The sequence below is a fragment of the Anolis sagrei genome, chromosome 2 (genome assembly GCF_037176765.1).
Source record: "Anolis sagrei isolate rAnoSag1 chromosome 2, rAnoSag1.mat, whole genome shotgun sequence".
Lineage (NCBI taxonomy): Eukaryota > Metazoa > Chordata > Lepidosauria > Squamata > Dactyloidae > Anolis > Anolis sagrei.
The window spans coordinates 186,672,689-186,697,349 of NC_090022.1; the positions used below are offsets into that span (position 1 = coordinate 186,672,689).

At 40.7% G+C, this 24,661-nt stretch overlaps 1 protein-coding gene across 2 annotated transcripts in view; it reads left to right on the forward strand.

Moving 5' to 3' along the window:
* Positions 1 to 340: 340 nt before the first annotated feature.
* OS9 (OS9 endoplasmic reticulum lectin) overlaps positions 341 to 24,661 on the forward strand; it is a 42,498-nt gene continuing 18,177 nt past the window's right edge. For both annotated transcript variants that reach the window (XM_060762960.2, XM_060762961.2), the window contains exons 1-7: positions 341 to 557; positions 15,769 to 15,945; positions 16,453 to 16,516; positions 19,242 to 19,318; positions 20,824 to 20,922; positions 21,302 to 21,503; positions 23,467 to 23,577. In XM_060762960.2, the coding sequence (XP_060618943.2) occupies positions 393 to 557; positions 15,769 to 15,945; positions 16,453 to 16,516; positions 19,242 to 19,318; positions 20,824 to 20,922; positions 21,302 to 21,503; positions 23,467 to 23,577 (895 nt within the window). In that variant the 5' untranslated portion in view covers positions 341 to 392. The remainder of the gene's footprint in view (positions 558 to 15,768; positions 15,946 to 16,452; positions 16,517 to 19,241; positions 19,319 to 20,823; positions 20,923 to 21,301; positions 21,504 to 23,466; positions 23,578 to 24,661) is intronic.

Genomic DNA, 24,661 nt, shown 5'->3' on the forward strand with positions numbered 1-24,661 from the left:
AGGGCCCTGTATTAATTCTGTGTTGTAGGCGCACTCGCCTTCTGCCAGCTTTCCAGTAGGGCAGCCGCTTGCCATTCTGATTGGCTGCTTGGATTGCCTGAACTTCAGCCAATCGGTTTCCACCAGGTTTTTTTAGCCGCGGCTTGTGCAAGCGCTCGCTCCCCTGATTGGCCCAAGGAGTGAACCAATGGCGTTTTACCAGGTTTTTTTTCCCCACCGAAAAGCCTCACTCTCCCCGCCCCTTGGAATCAGCCAATGGTAAGCGCCCTCTGCGATAATTGACACCTCACCGGGACCATTCTCTTCCCTGGGTCAGAACGCGAAGGCAGGGCGGAAGTGGCCGTTGCCTAGGAAGGGCAGAAACAGGCGGAGGGGGCGGCCGTGCGGGGAAGATGGCGGCCAGGTTCCTGCTTTCGAGGTTTTGCGGCCCGCTCCTGCTGCTGCTCTGGGCAGCGGCGCTGGGAGGCGGAGAGGCGCTGGGTTCCTTGAACCTGCTGGAGCTCAGCGAGCTGAAGTACGGGATCGAGATCGGGGCCGAGCCAGTGATGGCCGGGCAGGTAGGCCCACCTGGATGGGGAAGAGAGGAAGGGAAGTGTCATCCATACTGGAGCATTAACGCAGTTTGGTATCACTTGAACTGCCATGGCTCAATGCTGAGGAATCCTGGGAGTTGTAGTTTCACAAGGTCGTTAACTCTGCTGAAGAGGGCTGTTGCCTCCCCAAACCCCTGACTCCCATAATTCCATAGCACTAATCTGGGGCAGTTCAATGTGGGCTCAAACTGCGTTAATTCTACAGTGCAGATGCGCCCCCAGATCTGATGCAACTGTAATTGAACTTGATAAACAAAATCAAGAGTGTAATTGTAATGTTACTTACCGTATATTAAAAACTTAGTGACAGGAAATATAATTTTTGGGTTGTTGTATGTTTTTTCGGGCTATATGGCCACGGTCTAGAGGCATTCACTCCTGACGTTTCACCTGCATCTATGGCAAGCATCTTCAAAGGTTGTGAGGTCTGTTGGAACTAGGAAAAAGGGGTTTATATATCTGTGGAATGACCAGGGTGGGACAAAGGACTCTTGTCTGCTGGAGCTAGGTGTGAACGTTTCAACTGTCCACCTTGATTAGCATATAATGGCCTGACAGAGCCTGGAGCAAACTTTTGTTGAGAGGTGATTAGATGCAGGCAAAACGTCAGGAGAGAATGCCTCTAGACCATGGCCATATAGCTCGAAAAAAACATACAATAACCCAGTGATTCCGGCCATGAAAGCCTTCGACAATATAATTTCTGCTACAGAAATGATTAAGAGAAAAAAAATTTTAGAATTATTAATGTCAGATTTAAATATAGTAGTAGGACCTAATTATATAAAGGAAACGCTTACTTCTTGGGAGGAGAGCAATGTCCAATCTTGATAAAATAGTGAAGAGTAGAGACATCACACTGGCAACAAAGATCCGCACAGTTAAAGCAATGGTATTCCCCATAGTAACCTATGGATGCGAGAGCTGGACCATAGGGAAGACTGAGCAAAGGAAGATAGATGCTTTTGAACTGTGGTGTTGGAGGAAAGTTCTGAGAGTGCCTTGGACCGCCAGAAGATCCAACCAGTCCATACTTCAGGAAATAAAGCCCGACTGCTCATTGGAGGGAAGGATAGTAGAGGCAAAGATGAAGTACTTTGGCCACATCATGAGAAGAAATGAAAGCTTAGAGAAGACAATGTTGTTGGGGAAAATGGAAGCAAAAAGGAAAAGGGGCCAACTAAGGGCAAGATGGATGGTTGGGATCCTTGAAGTGACTGGATTGACCTTGAAGGAGCTGGGGGGGGGGGGGGTGACGGCCGACAGGGAGCTCTGGCGTGGGCTGGTCCATGAGGTCACAAAGAGTCAGAAACGACTGAACGAATGAACAACAAATGTAAAATTTAAGACATTGCTTTTACAAAATGAACAAATGAAGAAACATTTAGAACCGCATACTTGGAATACTAAAAAGGATTTTGTTAAAATTCAATTCCAACATGGAGAAACACAGCGTATAGCTGCCAGGAGAGTGTACTAACTGCGTATCACTGGTATGATATTTTAAAGGAATGCTCGCCAAGAGCTACAGCTTTCTTGCATGTTTTATTACACTCCATTGTGTGGATTTGCAGCGTACTGTTGTTGATTATGAGATAATTGTTATATTTAGTGTAAAGAAAAACAATCAGACTTAATTCAAAAAGATAAAAATGGAAATGCATGTGTTCCAACAGCATTTGTGATTTCAAAATAGAATGTATTTTGATCTCAAGCTGGAAGTGTTTGTGACCAACCTGTGTGCTTGAGCCCTTGTGCTGAAGAAACAAAAGTATCTGTGAAGAAATTGAGAAGCACAATGCATGATGATATGGTGAATTGACAACTAAAGTGAGGATTCTCTGAGAGAGGAAGTATGACCTTCAGAATGGCTGCATGTTATCAAGTAAAGCGGAGCCCCCAGTGGCGCAGTGGGTTAAACCCCTGTCCCAGCAGGACTGAAGACCGACAGGTCGCAGGTTCGAATCCGGGGAGAGGCGGATGAGCTCCCTCTATCAGCTCCAGCTCCTCATGCAGGGACATGAGAGAAGCCTCCCACAAGGATGATAAAAACATCAAATCATCCAGGCGTCCCCTGGGCAACGTCCTTGCAGATGGCCAATTCTCTCATACCAGAAGCGACTTGCAGTTTCTCAAGTCGCTCCTGACTTTTTAAAAAAAAAAATCAAGTAAAGCCACAGGACTAGTCAATATAGGAACTTTAACAAGAGATAACAAGAAAACATTGTTCATTATTACAGTTGTTTGTAAAAACAACACATGCATGCAGATAACAGAAGTTAGAAGGTCTATAAAAAGACTCTCCAGAGAAAATGTGCAAGAATAGCAGTGATCAGTTCTCAACCAGTGATGAGAACTGATCAACTTGGCATGCGGACCTTTTTGTTGTATGAAGAATGATTGTATGAGTGAATGAAAACCTGACATCAAGAATTGTATAGTGAAAATGGAGCGATGAAAGTTACTTGTAAAATGTTTGAAATCCAGATCTGGTGTCTGGGAATCATTTTTCAGATCTATAGTCTTGAGTAAACAGTATTCAGTTTCCCCTCTTCTCTGGATCATAAGAACAAACTGCTTTGGGTTACATTTGTCACTTGCAAACATGAAATGCTGCTGGTATAATGTATGCTAGGCTAGTGAGACTTTCTGCCAGGTTTAGTTGGTCCTTGGTTTCTGTTTTTGTTGGTAAGCATTCCAAGTGCAGAACTTGCTTATTTTTTGTTTATGATATTCATTCATTGAGAGGCAGTGCACACTGATAGAGCTATCAGAAGCATGATAAGCTGGTGTAGTCACAGCAGGCTGCTGTTGTCTGCATTACCTGGCAACATGACGCTTTTCTTCATTATCCTTTATATATAGATCAGTCAGCTTCCAGCAGAAGCAATGTTGTATTGACAGATATATTTTAGAACAGATCTAGGGCAAACACAACTATGGGAAGAGATTTTGAAAATTCATGAAGCTTTATGGAAGGGGGAGGAGAAAAGCTGTATTGGAATTTGTGAGAGTGATTCTGAACTAATTTGGTAAATGGTCAGCATTCATAAAATAAAACTGATCATGTGGCTATCCCTTAACACGTCCCAGAAATTATAAGACCTAGATCACTGGAGGTGGAATTGAGAATATAATTGACTTCCTTTACAGGAGAGTTGGAATAGATATGTTTATGCCAAATCAATATAGTTGTATTATAGCATGAAAAGTTTTGTTTCCTTTTCTCTTTAATATGCACTTCCATTCTAGATGTATAGTATTGTACACACAGTTGCAGGACCAAGCTTACTTCCATGATGGATCAAAGTGGAACATTTGCACTCATGATGTATAATAACGGTGTCAAAATGTCTTAAGTGTCTACTACCACCCCTCTGCTATGCCAGCTCCACTGGCTGCTGGTCCATCTCCGAGCCCAATTCAAAGTGCTGGTTTTGACCTATAAAGCTCTATACAGTTCTGGCCCAGCTTACTTGTCCAAACACACCCACCCCTACATTCCACCTCATAATCTAAGATCATCTGGGGAGGCCCTGTTTTCGCACCCGTCAACAGCACAAATGCATCTGGCAGGGACGAGAGACAGGACCTTCTCGGCTGTGGCCCCCCGCCTATGGAACACACTCCCAAACAAGGTAAGATCTGCTCCCTCCCTCCTGGCTTTTAGAAAGAAATTAAAATCATGATTTTGGGACCAGGCTTTCAGACAGTAGATGTATGTAGCACTTTAGAGGGACATTGACTGGAATGGCAATACGGCTGATGAGACTGTTTTATTGATTGCTGGTCTATTGTTTTAATTATGATTTATGTTAATTGTGGTTTTATTATTGTAATTGTTATGTAGTGGCATCGTATCGATACCCCTGGTAAGCCATCCTGAGTCCCCCTTCGGGGGTAGAGAAGCGATGGAGTAGAAATACCAGAAATAATAATAATAATAATAATAATAATAATAATAATAATAAGTGTATTATGGTAAAATGCTTTTAGTTGTGTGCTTTCTAGGCACCAGAGGCTGCAGTGTGTGAATGAAGATGTATGGTAACTGGGTCAATTTAACAAGCTTGGAATTCCGGTTTCTTCCTATTTTTAAAGGGACAGTGTTCCACACTTTCAAAAGGGGGGCTTGGTGAATTTCTAGTTTCTCAAGTCGCTCCTGACATGACAAAAAAAAACCCCCTACATTAGTTACTCATAAACATCCATTTATTATTTATTTAATGATGCATATTGCATAATGATGTTTCCTGAGGGGCAGCCATGTAAGGAAGAACAACAGTCTTGTGGCATCAATGGCTCTTAACTTTTGTAAAGCATGAGTTTTTAACTCGGCCCATTTCATCAAATTTGTGGATTATTATAGAATTTTGTGATTATTATATAATGCTTGAATTAATAGGAGTGATAAAGGAATTGCTGTCAAACGTCTGTACATTGTTAATACTGTGAAGTTCTTTTAAAATATTGAAGAAGGTGAATGGTTGCTCTTAAATTTCTCTCTTGGGTTATGCAGGAATAGCACAATCAAAATGTCTCATAACAGAATACACAAGTCACCAGTTATCGTTGTGAGTGGGAGGAACCATTTTTAAATGCAGGAATGGTGGTTGTCAAGGAAGTTGATGCTTTAGGTGTGTGTGTTTTTGTTTGTATGTGTGTGTACCGTATATACTCAAGTATAAGCGAGCCCGAATATAAGCCAATATTAATTTTACGACAAAAAAGTGGGAAATGTATTGAGTATAAGCCATGGGTGGGAAATAGATACCAATAAAATTAAATTAACTGAGGCATCAGTAGGTTAAAAGTTTTTGAATATTTACATAATCTATAATTTAAGTTTTATGTAAATATTCTGATTAAACCATTATTTTGAGTCGAGTATAAGCTGGGTTGTAGTTAACCCACATCCAGAGATCATTGTGAACCCCACTGACGATGGATCTGGACCAAACTTGGCACACATGCCCCTCTTGACCAACTATAACTGTTGACCAAGTTTGGGAGGGGGGTTGACCTGGGATTATAGGAATGGTAGTTTACCCATAACCTTATGCATTTTCTAATGGAACTATTAATAAAATCCAAAAGCAAACAGTTATTTCTTCTAACAAACAGCACTATATATTGCCTAACCTGGGCATCACCAGGTACCTTAGCTGGTCTGTATATAAAAATCAAAGTATGTTTGTCCATACATACACCCATCTGTCTGTACTACAAAGGTTGTTGCTAGGCAGAGTGGTCCCCTGTGACGTATATTAGGGGAAGCGAGAATGGAAGAAAAGAGCCAAAAAGAAGACATTGTAGGGTAGGCCCTCTCAGAGCTGGAGAAGGAAGAAAGGGGAAGGGAAGGAAAAAGAAGGGAAAGAAAGAAAAAGAGGGGGAAGGGAGGGACAGAAAGGGGGGGGGGGAGGAAAAGAAAGGAAAAGAAAATAAAGGGGGAAAGGTATGAGAGGAGAGAAAGTGAAAGAAGGAATGGAAGCAAGGGAGCAGTAGTGCCTCCTCCTGCACATGGGCAATTCCAGGTAAGCCCAAAATCCTTGGCCTGTCCTTGACAAGCAGACTTTAATGACTCTGTGTTTACAACTTCAGCAAGAGTTGCATCATCCTATGTGAAGCTTGCACCATCTAAACTTTTTATGACCCAGGGGAAATTGAAGATTTATGTGTGGCTTTAGGTGCTTTTGCTGCCTTTCGGATTGAAAAGGACTGCCCTATGGCTTGAGAGAGCCAAATGGCTCTTTCACTCATTTTCTTCTTGAGTTCTGGCCATACTTTGCAGAACAGGCAACTGAGTCACAAAGGAGTTGCCCCTTTTACAAGAAGGCACAGTTGCTTCTATAGTAGTGAATTCACAGTTTTGCATAGCTTGAAAAATTAGAAGATAGCAGGATTTGAATATGTACAAAGTTCTTTCTGATCCTTTGTTGGATAAAGAAGAAACATTTGTAGGAGCTTGAGGTTTCCCTTTAAGTGAATTTGCTTTTTGTATTGTGGAACGATGCCACCTTCATATGTTAAGGGATGCTTTGGTCTTGAAGATTAAACCAACATGGTTCCATGTTGGGGAAAAACTGTAATATAAATCAATAAAATTAAATTGAATTTAAAACCAAATTGTGCTTTATGTTTTTCACCACTATTTAAGTCAAGAGCAAGTTTTAATCAATTTTTATTGGTCAAATGCATATCTAAAATAAGGACATGCCTACCGCTGTTTTGGGTACCTTTTCTGCAGAATCATCCAGCAAGTGAGTTTATGAAGTCAAAACCCAAACTGCTTTAGTTTACACATGCTGCCTTTTTCCTCTGAATTATGATTTCTCCCTTTTCTTCTTCATGTTATTCACTAGCATTTTATTCAGATGTTCAATATGCTGTTGTATCAATAATTCTGGACCCACCAAGGCTTCGGCTGCATGGTGTAAAGAAGACAGGGGAGTGTGTCCCTGTTCGTTCTCTTGGACCTCTCAGTGGCCTTCTGAGATGCCTCATGGGAAGGGGACTTGAAGGCACTGTTTTACATTAGGAGACTCTAATGTTTATGTTTTTGTTGATTTTGTTATGGTTTTATTATCTGATTGTTTTTATTGTATTGAAATTGTATTTTATGGTCTTGGCACCAATTCTGAACCACCCCGAGTCACCTGCGGGCTGAGAGGGATAGTATATAACTATAGTAAATAAATAAATAAATAAATAAATAGATACAGTGGCTCCGGTCCTTCCTGGAGGATCGCTCTCAGAAGGTGTTGCTGGGGGACACTTTCTCAGCCCCACAACCTTTGTCCTGTGGGGTCCCGCAAGGCTCAGTATTGCCCCTCATGTTGTTTAACATATACAGAATACGATGCCATCTATATGCAGATGGCGTCCAACTCTATCACTCCTTTCCACCAACTGTTGAGGAGGCTGTCCAGGTCCTGAACTCGTGTTTGGCAGCTGTGATGATCTGAATGAGGGTGAACAAATTGAAATTGAATCCAGACAAGACAGGTACTCATGGTCAGTCTAAAGGCCAAACAAGGTATAGGGTTATAGCCTGTGCTGGACAGGGTTATACTCCCCCTGAAAGCACAGGTTCACAACTTGGGAGCTCTCCTGGATTCATCGCTGAGCCTGGAACCTCAGGTTTCAGTGGAGGCCAGGGGAGCTTTTGCACAATTAAAACTTGTGTGCCAGCTGCATCCGTATCTTGAGAAGCCAGACTTGGCCACAGTAGTCCATGCTCTTGTTACATCTCAAATAGACTGCTGCAATGTTCTCTACGTGGGGCTGCATTTGAAGATTGTTCAAAAGCTCCAAGTAGTACAATGGGCGGCAGCCAGACTGCTTATTGGAGCGGCATACAGGAAGTGGACACCCGGCCTGTTACGTCAGCTCCACTGGCTGCCAATCTGCTATCAATCACAATTCAAAATGCTGGTTTTAGCCTGTAAAGCCCTAAACGGCTCCAACCCAAATTACCTGTCTGAACATATCTCTCCCTATTAACCGGTTAGAGCATTAAGATTTGCTGGGAAGGCCCTGCTCTCGGTCCCACCCTCTTTGCAAGTGCGACTGGTGAGTAAAAAAGACAGGGCCTTCTCAGTAGTGGCCCCTCGACTATGGAAATCCCTCCCCAGGGATATTAGGTCAGCCCTCTCCTCCTGGTTTTCAGGAAAAAAAGTGAAGACCTGGGTATGGAACCAGGCACATGGGAGGGAGGGGGGGTATTGCAATACAGAACTGACATAAATTTAGCAGCAGAAATTATTACTATGGAACTAGACTATATTTTAATAGTTTAACTGTATTTATATCTTTTTGTTTGTTTTTATTGCTTAATGTGTTGTATTTATGTTTTTGTATTGCAGTGTGGCATGGAAATTTGCCATACTGTAAGCCGTTCTGAGTCCCCTCCTGGGTGAGAGAGAATGGGATAGTAATTTAATAAATTAATAATGAAAGAAACAAAGAAGAGGGTAAAAGACCAAAAGGGAAATAAAATGAGGTTGTAATTCAGAAACAGTGAGGCAGGTGAAAGGGGATGGAACATTGCTGTAAAACGTTACAAGATTATCATTTTTCCCTCCATTCCCTCCATCGCATTATGCACAAAATAATTTTTGAGAAGTAGAAAAAAGATGGTTGTGTGTTTGTACACAGACTGCTTATTTTTCTGAAATCGTTACTAATGAAAAATAATAAAGCAATGAAGCTTCCACTGTGTAGCTTGTTAGTGGCATGTTGCTTCTCCACAGAGAGATTAAAACAAGAACAACAGCCCAGTTAAATAGCTTCTCTAAGCTAGTAATTTAATTAAATTTGTCTTTCAGACTTGCAGTGTTCCAGTGGCTTTTAAGGAGAAGGATAGTGTCTTCCCACAGACATTAGATTAGCACCATCTCTAATGGTATTCCGCAAAAAAGTAAAGATCTGGTTATTTGTGCAGGCGTTCGAATAATTAGTGCAATGATCGGTAATGACATAGGAATTGAACAATGGATGACGAAGAATCGTGTTTTTTAGCGATGAGATGCTAGTGAATGGTTATTATAGTAATTGTGTACTAACTGTGTATTAGATTAGGTTGTTAACTGTTTTTTATATTGGTGCATTGAATTTTTGCTGTTTCCTGTGTGTTGTGAACCACTGTGAGTCGCCTCCAGGCTGAGAACAGCGGTATAGAAGTAAAGTAAATAAATAAAATAAATTCTAAACTGTAGTCCTAAGTAATGTTGGACTCTCATTCCTGTCATCTCTCACCATAAGCCATGGTAGTTAATTTTGGGGGGACTCATGGGATACTGCCCGCTAGCATTCCAAGCAGTGAGCATAAACAATGTAAAATGATGGTTTTCAACTGACAGATCCTGGTATCTTAGGATGTATCTCCACTGTAAAATTAATGCAGTTTAATTTCAGCTGCCATGGCTCAGTGCTATGGAAGTGAGGGATTTGTAGTTTGGTTAGGCCCCAGCACTCCTTGGCAGAAGAGGCCAAAGGCGTTTGAAACTACAACTCCAGAATCCCTTAGCATTGGGCCACAGCAGCTAAATTGATGTCATACTGTATTAATTCTGAGATAGAGATACAACCTTAATTTAGACTCGTAAATCACCATTCACTATATCATTGCTATAGGTAAGCCCGAATATACATATATGACTTTGCATGTAAATTCAGTGAGATTTATATTCAAGTGAGCTCATCTAGGATTGCTATAGTCTTTATATGGCCTTGCCTAGGGGGATTCTTTAGGTCTGTTTCTATAGGAAAGGGTGGCATGTGGAAGTTAATCATTATTCAGGAATTTCTTTGAATGTTTGACATGCAGCTGCTGTAAACAAGGAGAGATAGGAGCTTGGGCTGCATATGCATGTAGATCTCTGAATGATTTGCAGTTAATTAGCAAGATTCCTCAACTCGTAATTAACTAGAGCAGTCGACAACTCTGTCTTTCCTGAAATGAAGGAGTCAGGAATAGACTTCTCTGTGGAAGAACTATGTGCTCTGTTCAGTTCTGACATTTCAAACAAATCTTTAAGATTAGACTTTTGTTCTGGTTGGAGATTTTGAAATGTTTATTTTTTAAATAAACAGAAACAAATTAGAACTCACATGCTTGACATTTTATTGAAGGCTAGGTAGCTGCTTCCTTCTTTATGTAAGACGGAAGTGGCACTCCAGTTCTGGATTGGTAATACACTAGCTTCTGAGTGCTGGCAACATAAATGGGGATGTCGTATAGGACTGCTTTTCTAGACCATGTGCTATATATCCTGGGCTTTCTTCCTGGTTTTTGGGGTATCCTGTGATGGATAGAGCAGTAAGACTAAGTCAGTTGTTCCACAGGGCTTCATATGGTCCGGCACCATTTTTTTCTTATACTTCAGGTGCTGCTGAGCAACTTTGGGAGCCCATGTACAGTTTGGGGAACAGTTTTGCCCAGTGGCTTTCTTGGCATCTCTTTCAATCTGAGGATGAACTTTAGATTCCATTGGATTGTTCCAGAATGTGACAAGCAAATAGTGTCGTAAAATGGAATTTGAAAGTAATGTTTGATCATTTTTAATAATATAAAAATCGCTGAAGAAAAATAATCCATGTGCTACTACCAACCACTCAGAGGGATTCTTTAAAGTATTCTATCACTACTTGAGCCATAGATCACTATCACCATACACTAAGTGTACAGCACTGCAATGTTATGCTGCTTAAAAGTAATTTCCATGGAATTCACTGGGACAAACTTCTGGGAGAGTACCTATATATCAGCAGTGTAGGCCAGCTGTAAGTCAAAAGGGGTTTATGAGAGACCGCTACTAGACCTCTGACTGAAAACTATTATTGTATTGGGGCTTGGTCAGATAATGTTAGCCCAGTTAACATTACTGACCACATAATCAACTCACATATCTTTGTGAACCTTCATTGGCTTCTGTAAATTAATGCGGATGTTTTATGTTTAGGTTTTATGCTGGATATAATTTTAGATAGGTTACGTTTTATTTAATTAATAGATATCATGATATAAATTGTTTTCATATGTAGGGTTAGTTTGGGTCATTATGTTTGTATTTGTTGTTATACTGAGGCACTGAATGTTTGCCTTTTTTGTTCGTTGGAGGCAGATGGTATTTGTGGCACAAGTTCCAATTAATGATCTGAGCAACAGTGTTATGCCTCTGCTTGTAGTCTGTCTGCGTGATCTTCTTGCAGCAGCTCAGGCTATTGTTTCATTTGCTTCCTTGCAGAGTCTACATTTGGGATCTGTTGTCGACTTTTCAATTCTGTCTTTGATGGCATTGGTTTGAATGGCTTGTTGTTGTTGTTGTTGTTGTTGTTATTATTATTATTATTATTATTATTATTATTATTATTATGTGGCACTACATTTATTGTGGAAATCAAAAGAAGGATATTAGAGTACTTGTGCAGGATTCAGTGGTGCATTTTTACTGATTCTCCTTTGCCTCGTGATGTTCATCATGTGGCATAAAAACCTCACAAGGGATGGGGGACTCTTCCCTAATAGGTTTTTGGTGCCATGGAAAGATCCAAGGAGGAGTATAAGTGGAGAAACTGTTACCTTATTAGCTTCAGTTCAGGCATGTGGTTAAGTTTTAGTGTGAGATGAGTATGTGTATGTTTGGGCAGATGTACTGCCAATTTACAGAAGTGGTAAAAAGCCATTAAACGCCTTAATGAGCACAGACATTAGCTTCCTGAGAATCTCAATTTCCGAAGCAAGAAAAAGAAACAGTTTAAGCAAATGCTGCTATAAACAAAACAAAAAATGTTCCTTTTGAGTAAGTCTTCCAGTCTTTTTAGCTGCAAACACATATCTTTGCATATATATCAGACCTTAAAGAAATGCAGTACAGGAGTTCCGAAGTTATGAACAAGATAAGTTCTGTAGGTTTGATTTTAAGTTGAATTTGTATGTAAGTCAGAACAGGCACATTTTTAAGTGTAGCCCCAGCCATTCGCTTTAGATAGCAGATTGAAGGTGTTTGTTTTGTTGTCAGTGCCCCTGTTCAGAAGATTTCACCTCACTTTCTGTCCCTGTGAAAATTGGATTTTGAAAAATTTGGCTTAGTGGAAAAATAGAATTGGTGATAAAGCTTCAATTTTGCCCCATGATAACACAATTTTGAGACAATTTTGCCCCATGATAACTCTTCCAGGAGTAAATTTCCCTTCCGAGGGGTAGATTTCTCTCACTTCCTGTTGTCTCACCCCCGTTCTTAACTAGGAACCATTTGTAAGTCAGATGTCTGTAACTCAGGGACTGTCTGTACATGTATTTGAAGGTCAGGTTATCTCCCCTCCCCCCCATTCTTCTGTGGGAGACAAATACCAAGATAGGGCAACTCCAGTGGAATCTGGACAAAGTTCACTCTTTTGCCCCCTTTCTCTGTAAGAGGTCCATGCTGGGTTTTCCTGACATTGAGCAAACTCATCTAGTACCAGTTTTATCCTTTTTTAATGGAATGCACCCTGATTTTAATGGGACCCTGACAGCTATCGATTGAAGCTATGTATTGGTGTTGATGCCATCTGTTTATCCTGTTATTAGGGCACTTGTTACTTTCCATACAATTAAGGATCCTTTTCTATTTGGTTTTCTGCCCTGCTGTATTTTGATGCCAGACATCTCTGCATGCTTAAAGTGGTTGAAAAACAAATTATTGTCTAAAAATGACCCCAGATAACTGGGATCGACATATCCATGGGTCATTCTAAGTAATGTCTAGCATGATTTTAATAGTGAATGCAATGTTTTATATGTTTTAATGTGCCTTTAATTTTAATTTTTAACTTAAGTGTATTCTGTTTGTTGTCCAAAGGCATTGAATAGTTACCATATGTAAAGCTGCCTTGAGTCCCCTTCGGAGTAGAGAAAGGCGGGATACAAATAGAGTAAATAAGTAAATAAATGTATCCTAGCTCTTTTAACAAAAACATAAACCATCACATTCTTTGTTTAAAGCTGCCTTGAGTCCACTTCGCAGTAAAGAAAGGCAGGATACAAATAGAGTAAATAAATAAATAAATGTATTGTCGAAGGCTTTCATGGCCGGAATCACTGGGTTGTTATAGGTTTTTCAGGCTATATCTTCTAGAACATGGCCATATAGCCCAAAAAACCTACAACAAGCCAAAGAAATGTGTCTTAACTCTTGTAACAAAAGCAGAAACCATCACATTCTTTGTGTAATGTGGCAAAAGGCAAGAGTTTAACTTGTCCTAGGAGAACTAAAAAGAATCACTTACTCCCTCTACTTTCTTCATTACAGTGTCACTTCTGGCCTTTTTTGAAAATCTGGGGAAGGAAATGGTAGGGGCAACTGACCCATTGAGGTGGTACTGACCTTTTCCCCCTTCTCCATGGGATAACTCACATCTTATCCATGGGTCATATAAAAATCCAGAATTTTGACCCCAAAATCAGCCCTCAACTAATACATGAGATCAAGTTATACATGAGAATATCCAGTAGGCAGTATGGGATACCTTTTTAAAAGATGTTTAGGGATCTTATTCCAAAGCTTAGAAAGCTTTTTGTTTACACTAAAACCTGCTGAGCAGCAAGCAGGTTTTCCAGGCTCTGCTTCTTCCTAGTTCAAGAATCTGTGCAATCTTCATGGTTTCTTAGCTTGGGTATATCGACTGTCTCTGCAGTACAATGTGGTGATAAAACAGCTCTTCTGCATTTAGGAATAGGTTCCTACTTACTCCATTGCTGTGAACTTGCTGCTTACATTGTGGCTGACAGCTTTCCATTCCCTGTAGGGCTGCAAAAATAGAGTCCATCTCCTCTCGTGTTTAATCAATTTCAAAAGGAAGTGATGGAATACATTAATGGGTTTATGGATTTTTGCCAAATTATTTGTCAGGGAAAGGCATCCTTTTCTGTAAGTAGATTAAAGCTGCTTCCAAAATTTGATTTGCTGTTGGAGTAGCTGGGCAGTTTGAACCGAGCACAAGGTGACCTCATTTTAGTGCTGGCCTTCCAGTTTTCTTGTGTACTCACTGCTGACCATGTATTTAATCTTGAAAGACCCGATAACAAATGACACAATTTTTCCACTGATGTAAATATATGTTATTCCTCTCTCTCTCTCTGTGTGTGTGTGTATGTGTATTATTAAGATTCTATCTGGAAACCTTGCTATCCTCCATTTCTCCAAATACCTAGAAGTTCACCTTTATATTCAAGGTCACTGATATTCATATTCTGAATACATAAAAACCAATATTTCACAAGTGAATGAGTGAAATATTCATTATCCTGGTGTGGGAAACTCTACTACTCCTACTATGTATTTAAAGGGAACCTACATTTCACCTTTTTTCCTCAACCTCTGTCTAGCTAATACATTTTAGCAACATTACCATTGGGGAAAAGGTGAAGGAAAGCTGGGAAAATACAGATTTTCATTTTCAGGTTTTATCTTATTTACATTATTTCAACCCGCCTTTCTCCCGATAAGGAGGATAAAGTAGGATTTACTCTAGCCAATCCTACTGCAGCCATGTGTGCCTGTCTGCAATAGGGAAGGTATAGCAGCTTAAGCTGTCATACATAAAAAGTGACAAAACCAATATAGATATTGTACAAAGATTAATTAAATCATGTTCATGGTTAAAGATAAAGATATAGAGAAAAATGTGGTAGGGATATGAGTGGTGGAGAGTGGGGGCAGAGGAGAGGAAAAAATGTGTAAAAGAGATGAATACATAATATAGAAATACCCCATTATTTAAAATGTATATATGCAATAGCTGTCTATTACCTATTCACAGATTGTGTTATTATGTACTTAATTTAAAAAACCAATGCCGCATAAAACAGATATACAAATAGAATAAACAAATGCATTAAAAAACCATAAAGTTTATTTATTTATTTATTTATTTATTTACAGCATTTATATTCCGCCCTTCTCACCCTGCAGGGGACTAAGGGCAGATTACAATGTACACATATATGGCAAACATTCAATGCCAATTAGACATACAACGTATATAAACATACACAGAGGCTATTTAACTTTTTCTGGCCGCCAGGGGAGCTGTCGCTTTCATCGTCCATCTGCGACACTGATGAAGTATTTCTGCATTCCCCGCATGCTTTTGCTGGAGTGCTTTTTGCTGGAGTCTTTTTATGGTCTCATAAATTAGTTAATTAGCCTCCCCACACATAGGTGGTACCTAATTTTCCTACTTGACAGATGCAACTGTCTTTCGGGTTGCAAAGGTCGACAACAAGTTACACAAAATTGGCTGGAAGCTCATTCCGACCCGGGCTGGCTTCGAACTCATGACCTTCTGGTCAGAGTGATCTTAATGCAGCTGACACTCAGCCAGCTGCGCCACAATCCCGGTGCACAATCCCACCTAAATATTAAAACCAATAATTAAAAACCACACAATCTAAAATCATAGTCCAAGAGCCATTCTGGTTGTGATTGCACTGGTTCCATATCACTTATTGCACTGAGTTTATTGTCCAAAGGCTTGGTCCCACAGTCACATTTTTAATTTCTTCCTAAAGGTCAGGAGGAAGTTTTTGTTAAAGCAGTCACTCTTGGGAGCGGTTCCTTAACTGAAATATGCCTATATTATATTTTCATTTAAATGTTCACCAATAGTTCCCTTACTTCTATTTTCTCAGAGTAAATCTGCCGATGTGGTGACCATCTCCTCAAAATACAAGCAGAAATATGAGTGCCGGCTGCCTGCTGCGGCTGTGAAGATACATCAGGACAAAGAGGAAGATCCACAAAGCTATACTGGCCTGGGGATCTCAGAACTGCTGAAGCCCATGGAAGCCGCACCTTGCCTTATCAAGGTACTTTTACACTAGGTTTGGAAGGAAGGAGCCATTGGAATCTGAGGTGCATGGTGGGTGTCACACCCAAGGTGTTTGTAAACCAATCTTCTCTGAGGTGTTTTTCCTCACAGAGCTCCAGAGGCATATAAAAAGACAGTGCCAGATAAGCAAAGTACATACTCATTTCAGTAATTGTCATAAGGACTCTTGGAGGCCAATTACTATCCTTCCCATTTCACAGCTATGGGGACTGAGGTTGAGGGACTGGCTTCAACAGGGCTACCCTGATGTTTATGGAGATCCAGTGCAGGTACAATGTTGATGAACCCTGCAGAGGTCTCCCTATGAGACATGTGAAAGGTCAACAGTATGGCAAGGTTACATGGGACCTCTTGTGTTATATAGGCCAAGGCTGCAGAATTTGGGTGGTGGTCCTTCAAGAGAGGTCTAATTCAAGAGGCAGTTTATACAGGTTTTGCATCAGTGAAATATCCTGGACCTTAACCCTTCTCCTTTTCCTCTCAGACCAAGGACTGGTGGACCTACGAGTTTTGCTACGGGAAGCACATCCAGCAATATCACATGGAAGGTACTTTCTTCTCCTTTGCCACTTGGCTGCCTGCTTACCTGCCTGGTCTACGTTTAAGGAAAAGTTAAACTGGGTACATCACAAATGCTAAGTTCTGAAAGGTTCGAGAAAGCTAAAACGAAGTCATTCTGTACAGAATGCTTGGCTAATCTATGAACTAGACCAGGGGTCCTCAAACCTTTTAAACAGAGGGCCAGGTCACAGTCCCTCAAACTGTTCAAGGGCCGGATTATAATTTGGAAAAAACATAATTTGAATTCCTGTGCACACTGCACAATACCTTATTTGTAGTGCAAAAAACACTTTAAAACAATACAATAATTAAAATGAAGAACAATTTTAACAAATATAAACTTATTAGTATTTCAGTGGGAAATGTGGGCCTGCTTTTGGCTGATGTGATAGAATCGCTGTTGTTGTTGTGTGCTTTCAAGTCGTTTCAGACTTAGGTTGACCCTGAGTGAGGACCGGGTAAATGACCTTGGAGGGCCATATTATCTGCAGATAATCATAGCAAACATGAATCGTCTAACTTTTCCTCATTTTAAACTGGCATAAATATGGGTTTTCTTCGCCCAGCTGTTCTTCTTGAGGTGGGAAGGAAAATTAATACACCAGCATCCTTTCTTTTTGCATCAGTTCACAAAATTAAAACACATCCCTTGGTACCATAATTTCACTCACCCAAGTCCCTAATTTAAGATCACAGACTTGATGCCTGTAGAAATAGACCCTTCATATCTTGTAGTTTTGTTCATATTTGGGATTTTAGTGTATCATGGTTTCCTTGGGGAGTTTGTGATGGGAGAGCTTACTTAGACCTCTGTTGGGGTTCAGCCTGAGTTTGAATCTGATTCTCTGTTTGTACCTCCTGATGCTAATGAAAATGTATTTACTGATGCTGATGAAAATGTACTTCCTGATGTTAATGAAAATGTAATTCTTGATGTCAATGATCCTGAAATTAGTGAAAATGCTCCTGAAATTAGTGAGGAAGAAACTTCTGTAGATTTGGAAAATGAAAGTACCAGTGTTCATGAGAATGTTTCAGAGGGAAGCAATGACCTTTCACTCCCTTCTTCACCTGGGAACCTTAATGAGAATAGAAGGGGGCAGATCTGGCAAGACAGGAGTAAATCACTCAGCTTGCGAAGGTCTTCGAGATTAAAAGAAAAACAAACAAGGGCTTCAAAGCAGGGAGGCGTATCATGAAACCAATTCCTCGGCTTTAAGTGCCTTCCGCCAGGCTGACTTTCTCAGTTCAGGCATCGTTTTAGATTGATTAAGACCTTGGCAGTTCTACCGGTTCCTCTGGCCATCGGCTTGAGAGATTTCTAGGACACCAAGTACGGTTAGTGGATTGCTAACAGGTTCCAGTATTTTACAGTGTGGCTTTGGGTTTTTGATCTTGTTCATGGACATTCATGTTTGCTGATTTTGTTGTGGCTTTTGACTTTGCATTTTTCCTTTATTTTGTAACCATTTTTCATCAATAAAAAAGGATTGTTTTTTCCCAGTCAAGTGTGGTGGATGGTTATCTTAGGACCTCGTTTCCTGCTCTGGATTGCAACAACCTCAATTTCTTTTGAACAATTTGCTTCGATATGTTTAAAATAAAACTTTTGGTATTGTTCCCAGGCCATTGATGTATGTGTGTGTATGTGATTGTAGCTGGAATAGTGACTTGAATTTTGATCCTGGTGTGTAACTCATTCTAGTTTCTTTGTCCTATGCTAACATTCCCTCCCACCATGAACAGTGCCATCAAAAATATAACAAAACAACAGGATCTTTCAGGATTACACATCCATGCACGTAATAAAAGTGAAAATTGTATGTGTGTGTATGTGGCTGGGGTGTCTACTTACACAGACAGGCTTCTACTTCCAAATAGCTATAGCTTCCACTACTCAGGAGACACCAGTGGCCCTCCCCTCCAATGATATTGCAGGTTATAGTGAGTGCCATTAACATGTCCAAAGGCCCTGTCAATGTCCTCCAAAACATCATACTGCCACCACCCAAGTGAAGGCTTTCATATGGGGACCATTTCATCCTAGATTTTATATGTTTCCTCCACCACAGGCATCCCAGGGCCCTTCTACACAACCCTATATCCCAGAATATGCAGAAAATCCCACAGTATCTGCTTTGAACTGGGTTATCTGAATCCACACTCAGATAATGTGGGTTTTTTTGCCTTGATATTCTGGGATATAGGGCTGTGTGGAAGCCCCCCAGTGTTTCTTCTCTCTCCATTGGTTTGGGATTTGCATGACTCCGCCTACTGCCTCTCCCTTAACATTTTCCAATTATTTTCTATGGTACACGGCCAACAGAGGAATTGATCAGCAACTGAACATGCTAGAGAGGTTTGGGGAGAATTCACAATGATTTATAGGAGTTGTTGGTACTGGGATGCATAGTTCCCCTGCAGTCTAAGAGCACTCTGATCTCCACCAACGATGGACTTGGAACTAACTTGGTACACAAACCCCCATGACCAACAAAACATTCTGGAAAATAACCCAGGCAGTGCTGGGTACCCAATTTATAATAAATGTAATGTGTGACTATAATTTCTAACATGTTACTTATAATAAGTGTGTAGCAAATTCATTCTGGTCTGAGCTTTTATGAGCCCAGTCTGCTTCATTAGGGGCAAGACCTTGGCTCCTAGGTTACTCACAGGTTATTTATGCCTTCCCATCTGTTGTCTCCCCAGAATCTGAAATCAAGGGCGATATCTTATACCTTGGATATTACCAATCTGCATTTGACTGGGACAATGAAACGGCAAAGGTGAGTGTTCGAGCCTGAATTAAGGTTTCCTTTTGGAAATAACAGAAGAAATGACACAGGAAATAGCTTCCTCCCGCTCCCCTTTCCAACTGCAGTGTTTGAATTTGAGAAATTTCAGGAAGAGGCTTTTTACAAGTTTTTTCTTCTGCATCATAACCAGACAACAGTGAAAATTATTCCAATATTTATGTAGTATTTTCTCCCATTGTGTCTTTGCTTCTTTTTTCTCCTCTTCCTCCTCTTCTTCCTGTTACTGTAATATCAAACTGTTCTCTCAGTCTAAGGCTTGAAGTGACTTATAAAAGTTAAAATTGCTACAACTAAAAAATCCACATTGTGAAAAAGGTACAAATAGTATTCATTTTATTAATATGGCCATTAAATAGAAAAAGAAAAACTATGAAAACAATCCAACTTATTCTCCCCCAGCCCCTTGTCCAGCAGTTGGCTTCCAAAAATCTCCCAAAACATAAATGTTTTCGGCTGCCTTCATAACAGATACGGATAAAACATCTTGTTCCCCTGTCTGCTTAATTGAAATGTTTTTAGCATATTTAGATGCTATTACATAGTTTAATATATATTTGAACGTTTTATTTTCATTTTAACTGGTCTATGTAAACGTTAAGATGCTTTTCTAAATGAGTTGTATTGATGTTTGCATTGTTACCCTGTTGAAGAAGGCCACAATCTTGGAAAGTGATTCAGAAATACGTTTAAAGAAAATCTCCTGTTACAGTGACCTGCCTTGGAGTACAATGAGGCAGAGAGAGATTCCCTTCTGTGTTTTCTTGTTTTGATTTGTCTTGTTCTGGCTAGGAAATGTATTGAGCAAATGTGGTTCCTGCCACTTGACTATGGAGGACTTAACCCAGAGCTTTCCTTTTTGCATTGGTTTGAAGGCTCATTAAAGAAAAGGTTGAAGTGACCTTTAGAGACTTAAGTTTCTGCTCTCTTAATGACCTTTGTCAGACTTTTAGCTGCCTCATGTGGCAAAGCAGGGACCTCATAGAATCAAAGAGTTGGAAGAGACCTCATGGGCCATCCTGTCCAACCCCCTGCCAAGAAGCAGGAATATTGCATTCAAAGCAACCCTGACAAATGGCCATCCAGCCTCTGCTTAAAAGCTTCCAAAGAAGGAGCCTCCACCACACTCCGGGGCAGAGAGTTCGACTGCTGAATGACTCTCACAGTCAGGAAGTTCTTCCTAATGTTCAGATGGAATCTCCTTTCTCGTAGTCACTTTCTCTCTTCCAATCCCACTGAAAGTAGTTTCTTTCTTGGATATTTCCAGAGTGCTCATGGTGGTTGTTCCCATGTTATGCTAGAGATAAACTGCAACTATTGCCTGTATCTAGGATCAACCGTAATCGAATTTATCTGTGGTGTCTGCTTATAAAGGGGCTTTCTAATTACTCATAGGAAATTGAGGGAGAAGCTGTGATAATTTCCAATGCTCCTTTACATTATTTTCAGAATTTCCTGGTTCTTCTTTTCCACTGCAGGCTTCTAAGCAACACAAATTGAAGCGTTATCACAGCCAGACCTATGTCAATGGTTCCAAGTGTAACCTGAATGGGAAGCCCAGGGAGGCTGAAGTCAGGGTAAGGAAAGGGTCTTTCTGGCTCCTTGAGAGCATCTCTTCTGTCAGCAGCTGTGATGGAAAGGGAGTTGGTCTTTGTGGTCACAGAATGGTAGAAGTGGGAAGCAGCTCTTGTACTTCTGTAATTTTAACTGCATGTGATCTCTTCACCAGTGTAAGACTCCCTTTCATGCTGGCAAACTCAACTGGATCTCATGCATCATCCCTTTGGAGAGAGGAACTTCCCACTCATCCCCAGCTCATAGATAACTATCCAAGGGCTTTTACCAAGGCTGCTAACAGATTTCAAAGTTATTACTGTTCGTTGCTAGGGCTACCATTTGTGGGAGTGGAAGCCAGGATGCAAATGTAATCAGAGCTTTTCCACATCCCTTTTCCAGTTCCTGTGTGAAGAAGGTGCAGGTGACTACATTGCCCGTGTGGATGAACCTCAGTCCTGCTCCTATGTTCTAACTGTCCACACCACCCGCATCTGCCACCACCCATTCCTGCGGCCTCCATCCACTGCCTCCCCTCAGACCATCCGCTGCCATCCAGCTTTGAGCCCGGCTGAATATGTGGAGTATGTCAAGGCCCAAGTGTGTGAGTACCTCAGAGTTGTCTTGTCTTAGGACGCCTGTGTCAAATTCAAGACTCATTGGTGAATCCAACTCCCGTGCCATTTTATGTGGCGCTCCAGATTCTTAACTACAACTCCTGTATTCTTCATCATTAGGCATCATTTGTTTGATGTTGTTTGATATTTGTTCATTTTGGCAATGAATGTTTGCCACTTTGTTCTTTTGTCTGTAAACCTCCCTGAGTTCCTTTGGGGAGATAGGGCAGTATATTATTATTATTATTAATAATAATAATAATAATAATAATAATAATAATAGCAAGCCATCAGAACCAATGCAATTAAGGCCAGGATTGAAAAATCAGCAGATGACCCAAAATGCAGACTGTGCAAGGAAACTGATGAAACCATAGACGTTTTCCTCGGCTGTTGCAAGAAAATCGCATAGACGGACTACAAACAAAGACACAACTCTGTGGCACAGATGATTCACTGGAACTTATGTCAGAAATACCACTTGCCAGCAGTAAAGAATTGGTGGGATCATAAACCCTCAAAGGTCATGGGAAATGAACATGCAAAAATACTGTGGGACTTTCGAATCCAGACTGACAAAGTTTCGGAACACAATACACCAGACATCACGATTGTGGAAAAGAAAAAAGTCTGGATTATTGATGTCGCCATACTGGGTGACAGTCGCATTGAGGAAAAACAACAGGAAAAACTCAGCCGCTATCAAGACTTCAAAATCGAAGTGCAAAGGCTCTGGCATAAACCAGTACAGGTGGTCCCAGTGGTCATTGGTGCATTGGGTGCCGTGCCAAAAGATCTCAGCCGGCATTTGGAAACAATAAACATCGACAAAATCACAATATGTCAACTGCAAAAGGCCACCTTACTTGGATCTGCGCATATCATTCGAAAATACATCACACAGTCCTAGACGCTTGGGAAGTGTTCGACTTGTGATTTTGTGATATGAAATCCAGCACATAGATCTCATTTGCTGTGACATACTGTCCTTTTGTGTCAATAATAATAATAATAATAATAATAATAATTGTTGTTATTATTATTATTATCACGACAACAGCTGATGAGAATTGTGATACTGTAACACCTAGAAGGTTGCAGTTTCTTTTGCTGGGTCAACATAGCAGAGTTTGAATTTAGATACAAGGCTTGAGGATATATGTTGTCTGACTTTAAAATGTCCTCTAACTTTTCCCCAACCTCAGAACCACAGTGCTGTTGAGTTGCAATTCCCATTATCCCAGTCTGCATGTCAGATAATAAGTTGATGTTCAATAACATTTGGGAACCTAACTTGGGCAAATGCTAAAGGGCACCAACTACTATGTAAATATATATATAGTTGTCCCTCCTTTTCCACAGATTCAGCAGCCCTTTAAAGGCGACCATAAGGCTGATGTGACCCTTAATGAAAATGTGTCCGACACTCCTGTCTTAGGGTTGCAGCCCTTGTGTTTCTCCTTGGGATTGTTCTAGCAAGAGGGGTATATCATTGATCAGGGGCATAACAATCGAGATATCTGATCTCAAAGTTAACAATAAAATTGTTGTAAGACAGATGTTGGTAACACTGGTAGGCCCAAGGCCAGTTCTCCCCCATCCTTGCTGCCCTACTGGATCCACATTGCACTCTCTTAAAGGGACCCATGGCATAGACATCTCAGAGATGAGATGACAGATTGCTGTGCCTTCAATGAGGCCATGAATTCATATCTCCTTCAGATTTTTACATTGGTGGGGAATCTCCATATCTGTGTCCTCATTTGCCCTCTTTGTATAGTAAGAGCCAAACAACTCCAAAAAAGTGATCTTGTTAGTTTATTACCCTTGACTCCCAAAAGACTTCGGAAAAACCCCAGTAGTCTTGAACTTTTTATTTATTAGCCACAGTGATCAAGAGTGTGTGAGGCAGTGGGATATAATAGCATTTCTTTATTTCAATTTCTGCAGCTGATACCAAGCGCAAAGTGGAGGAGATCTCTGAAGAGCTGAAAGCATTAGACACACGACTGTGGAATGAGCCAGACCGTAATTCTGCTATTCAGGATGCAGATGGAAATGGTAGAGCACCCTTGTTCTTGCCAACTTTGTGCTTTCTGAACTACAGCTTCCATCCCCAGGGCTGGTGGGAATTGTAGCCCTAACCATTTAGCATTTTGGAGAGGCTAAAACAGGATCATAAAGATGTTTCTGAAATAAGAGAAATAGAATTAAAATACCGTATATATTAGAGTATAAGCCGAGGCATCTAAGTTTACCACAAAAAACTGGGAAAATGTATTGACTCAAGTATAAGCCGAGGGTGGGAAATACAGCAGCTCCTGGCAAATTTCAACAACAACAATAATAGATACCAATAAAATTAAATTAATTGAGGTATCAATAGGTTAAATGTTTTTGAATATTTACCATATTTCAAAGCAAAACAGTAAACCAGCTCTGTAAGTGGAAAAGGAGGGTCAACAAAACAATATGGTATCAACAATAACTTTATAATAATGGGAACTTAGGGTGACTTCCAACATAGTAACAGGCAAACATTAAATGCCTATATAAAAAACCCCATAAAATTAAACAAAAGACAATACTGAACATTGTACAATAAGTTGAAGCAAACAGCTGAATTATATAATTATCATTAAAAGCAATTTAAAAACCAGCTGAGGTAAAGTGTCATATCAGTTCCTTTTCACCTTCTCTCAGTCTTCTCCTATTGACACAGCCTAGAATGGCACTGGCCTTTTCAGCTGCAGCATCACACTGTTGGCTCATGACCGGCTCGTGGTTGACCAAGACTCCTTTCATAGAATCCTAGAGTTGGAAGAGACCTCTAAAGGCCATCTAGTCCAACCCCCTTCATTCTGCCTTCATGCAGGGAAAGCACAATCAAAGCACCTCTGACAGATGGCCACCCAGCCTCAATAATAATAATAATATGGCCCTGGAAGTCAGGAAGGCAGGCAGGTCGCTGTGAGCAGAGGTCCTCCTCCGTTTTGCTTGCGGTGTCCTCAGTGCTCAGCACAGGCCAGCATGTAGATGGAGGCCAAAGGTAACCTCCGGAAGCAGTGTGGCATAGGCCAGACGCTCCATTGAGACCCACCTGGACCCAGGAAGGAAGGAAGCAGCGTGAGGAAGGAGGCTGGAG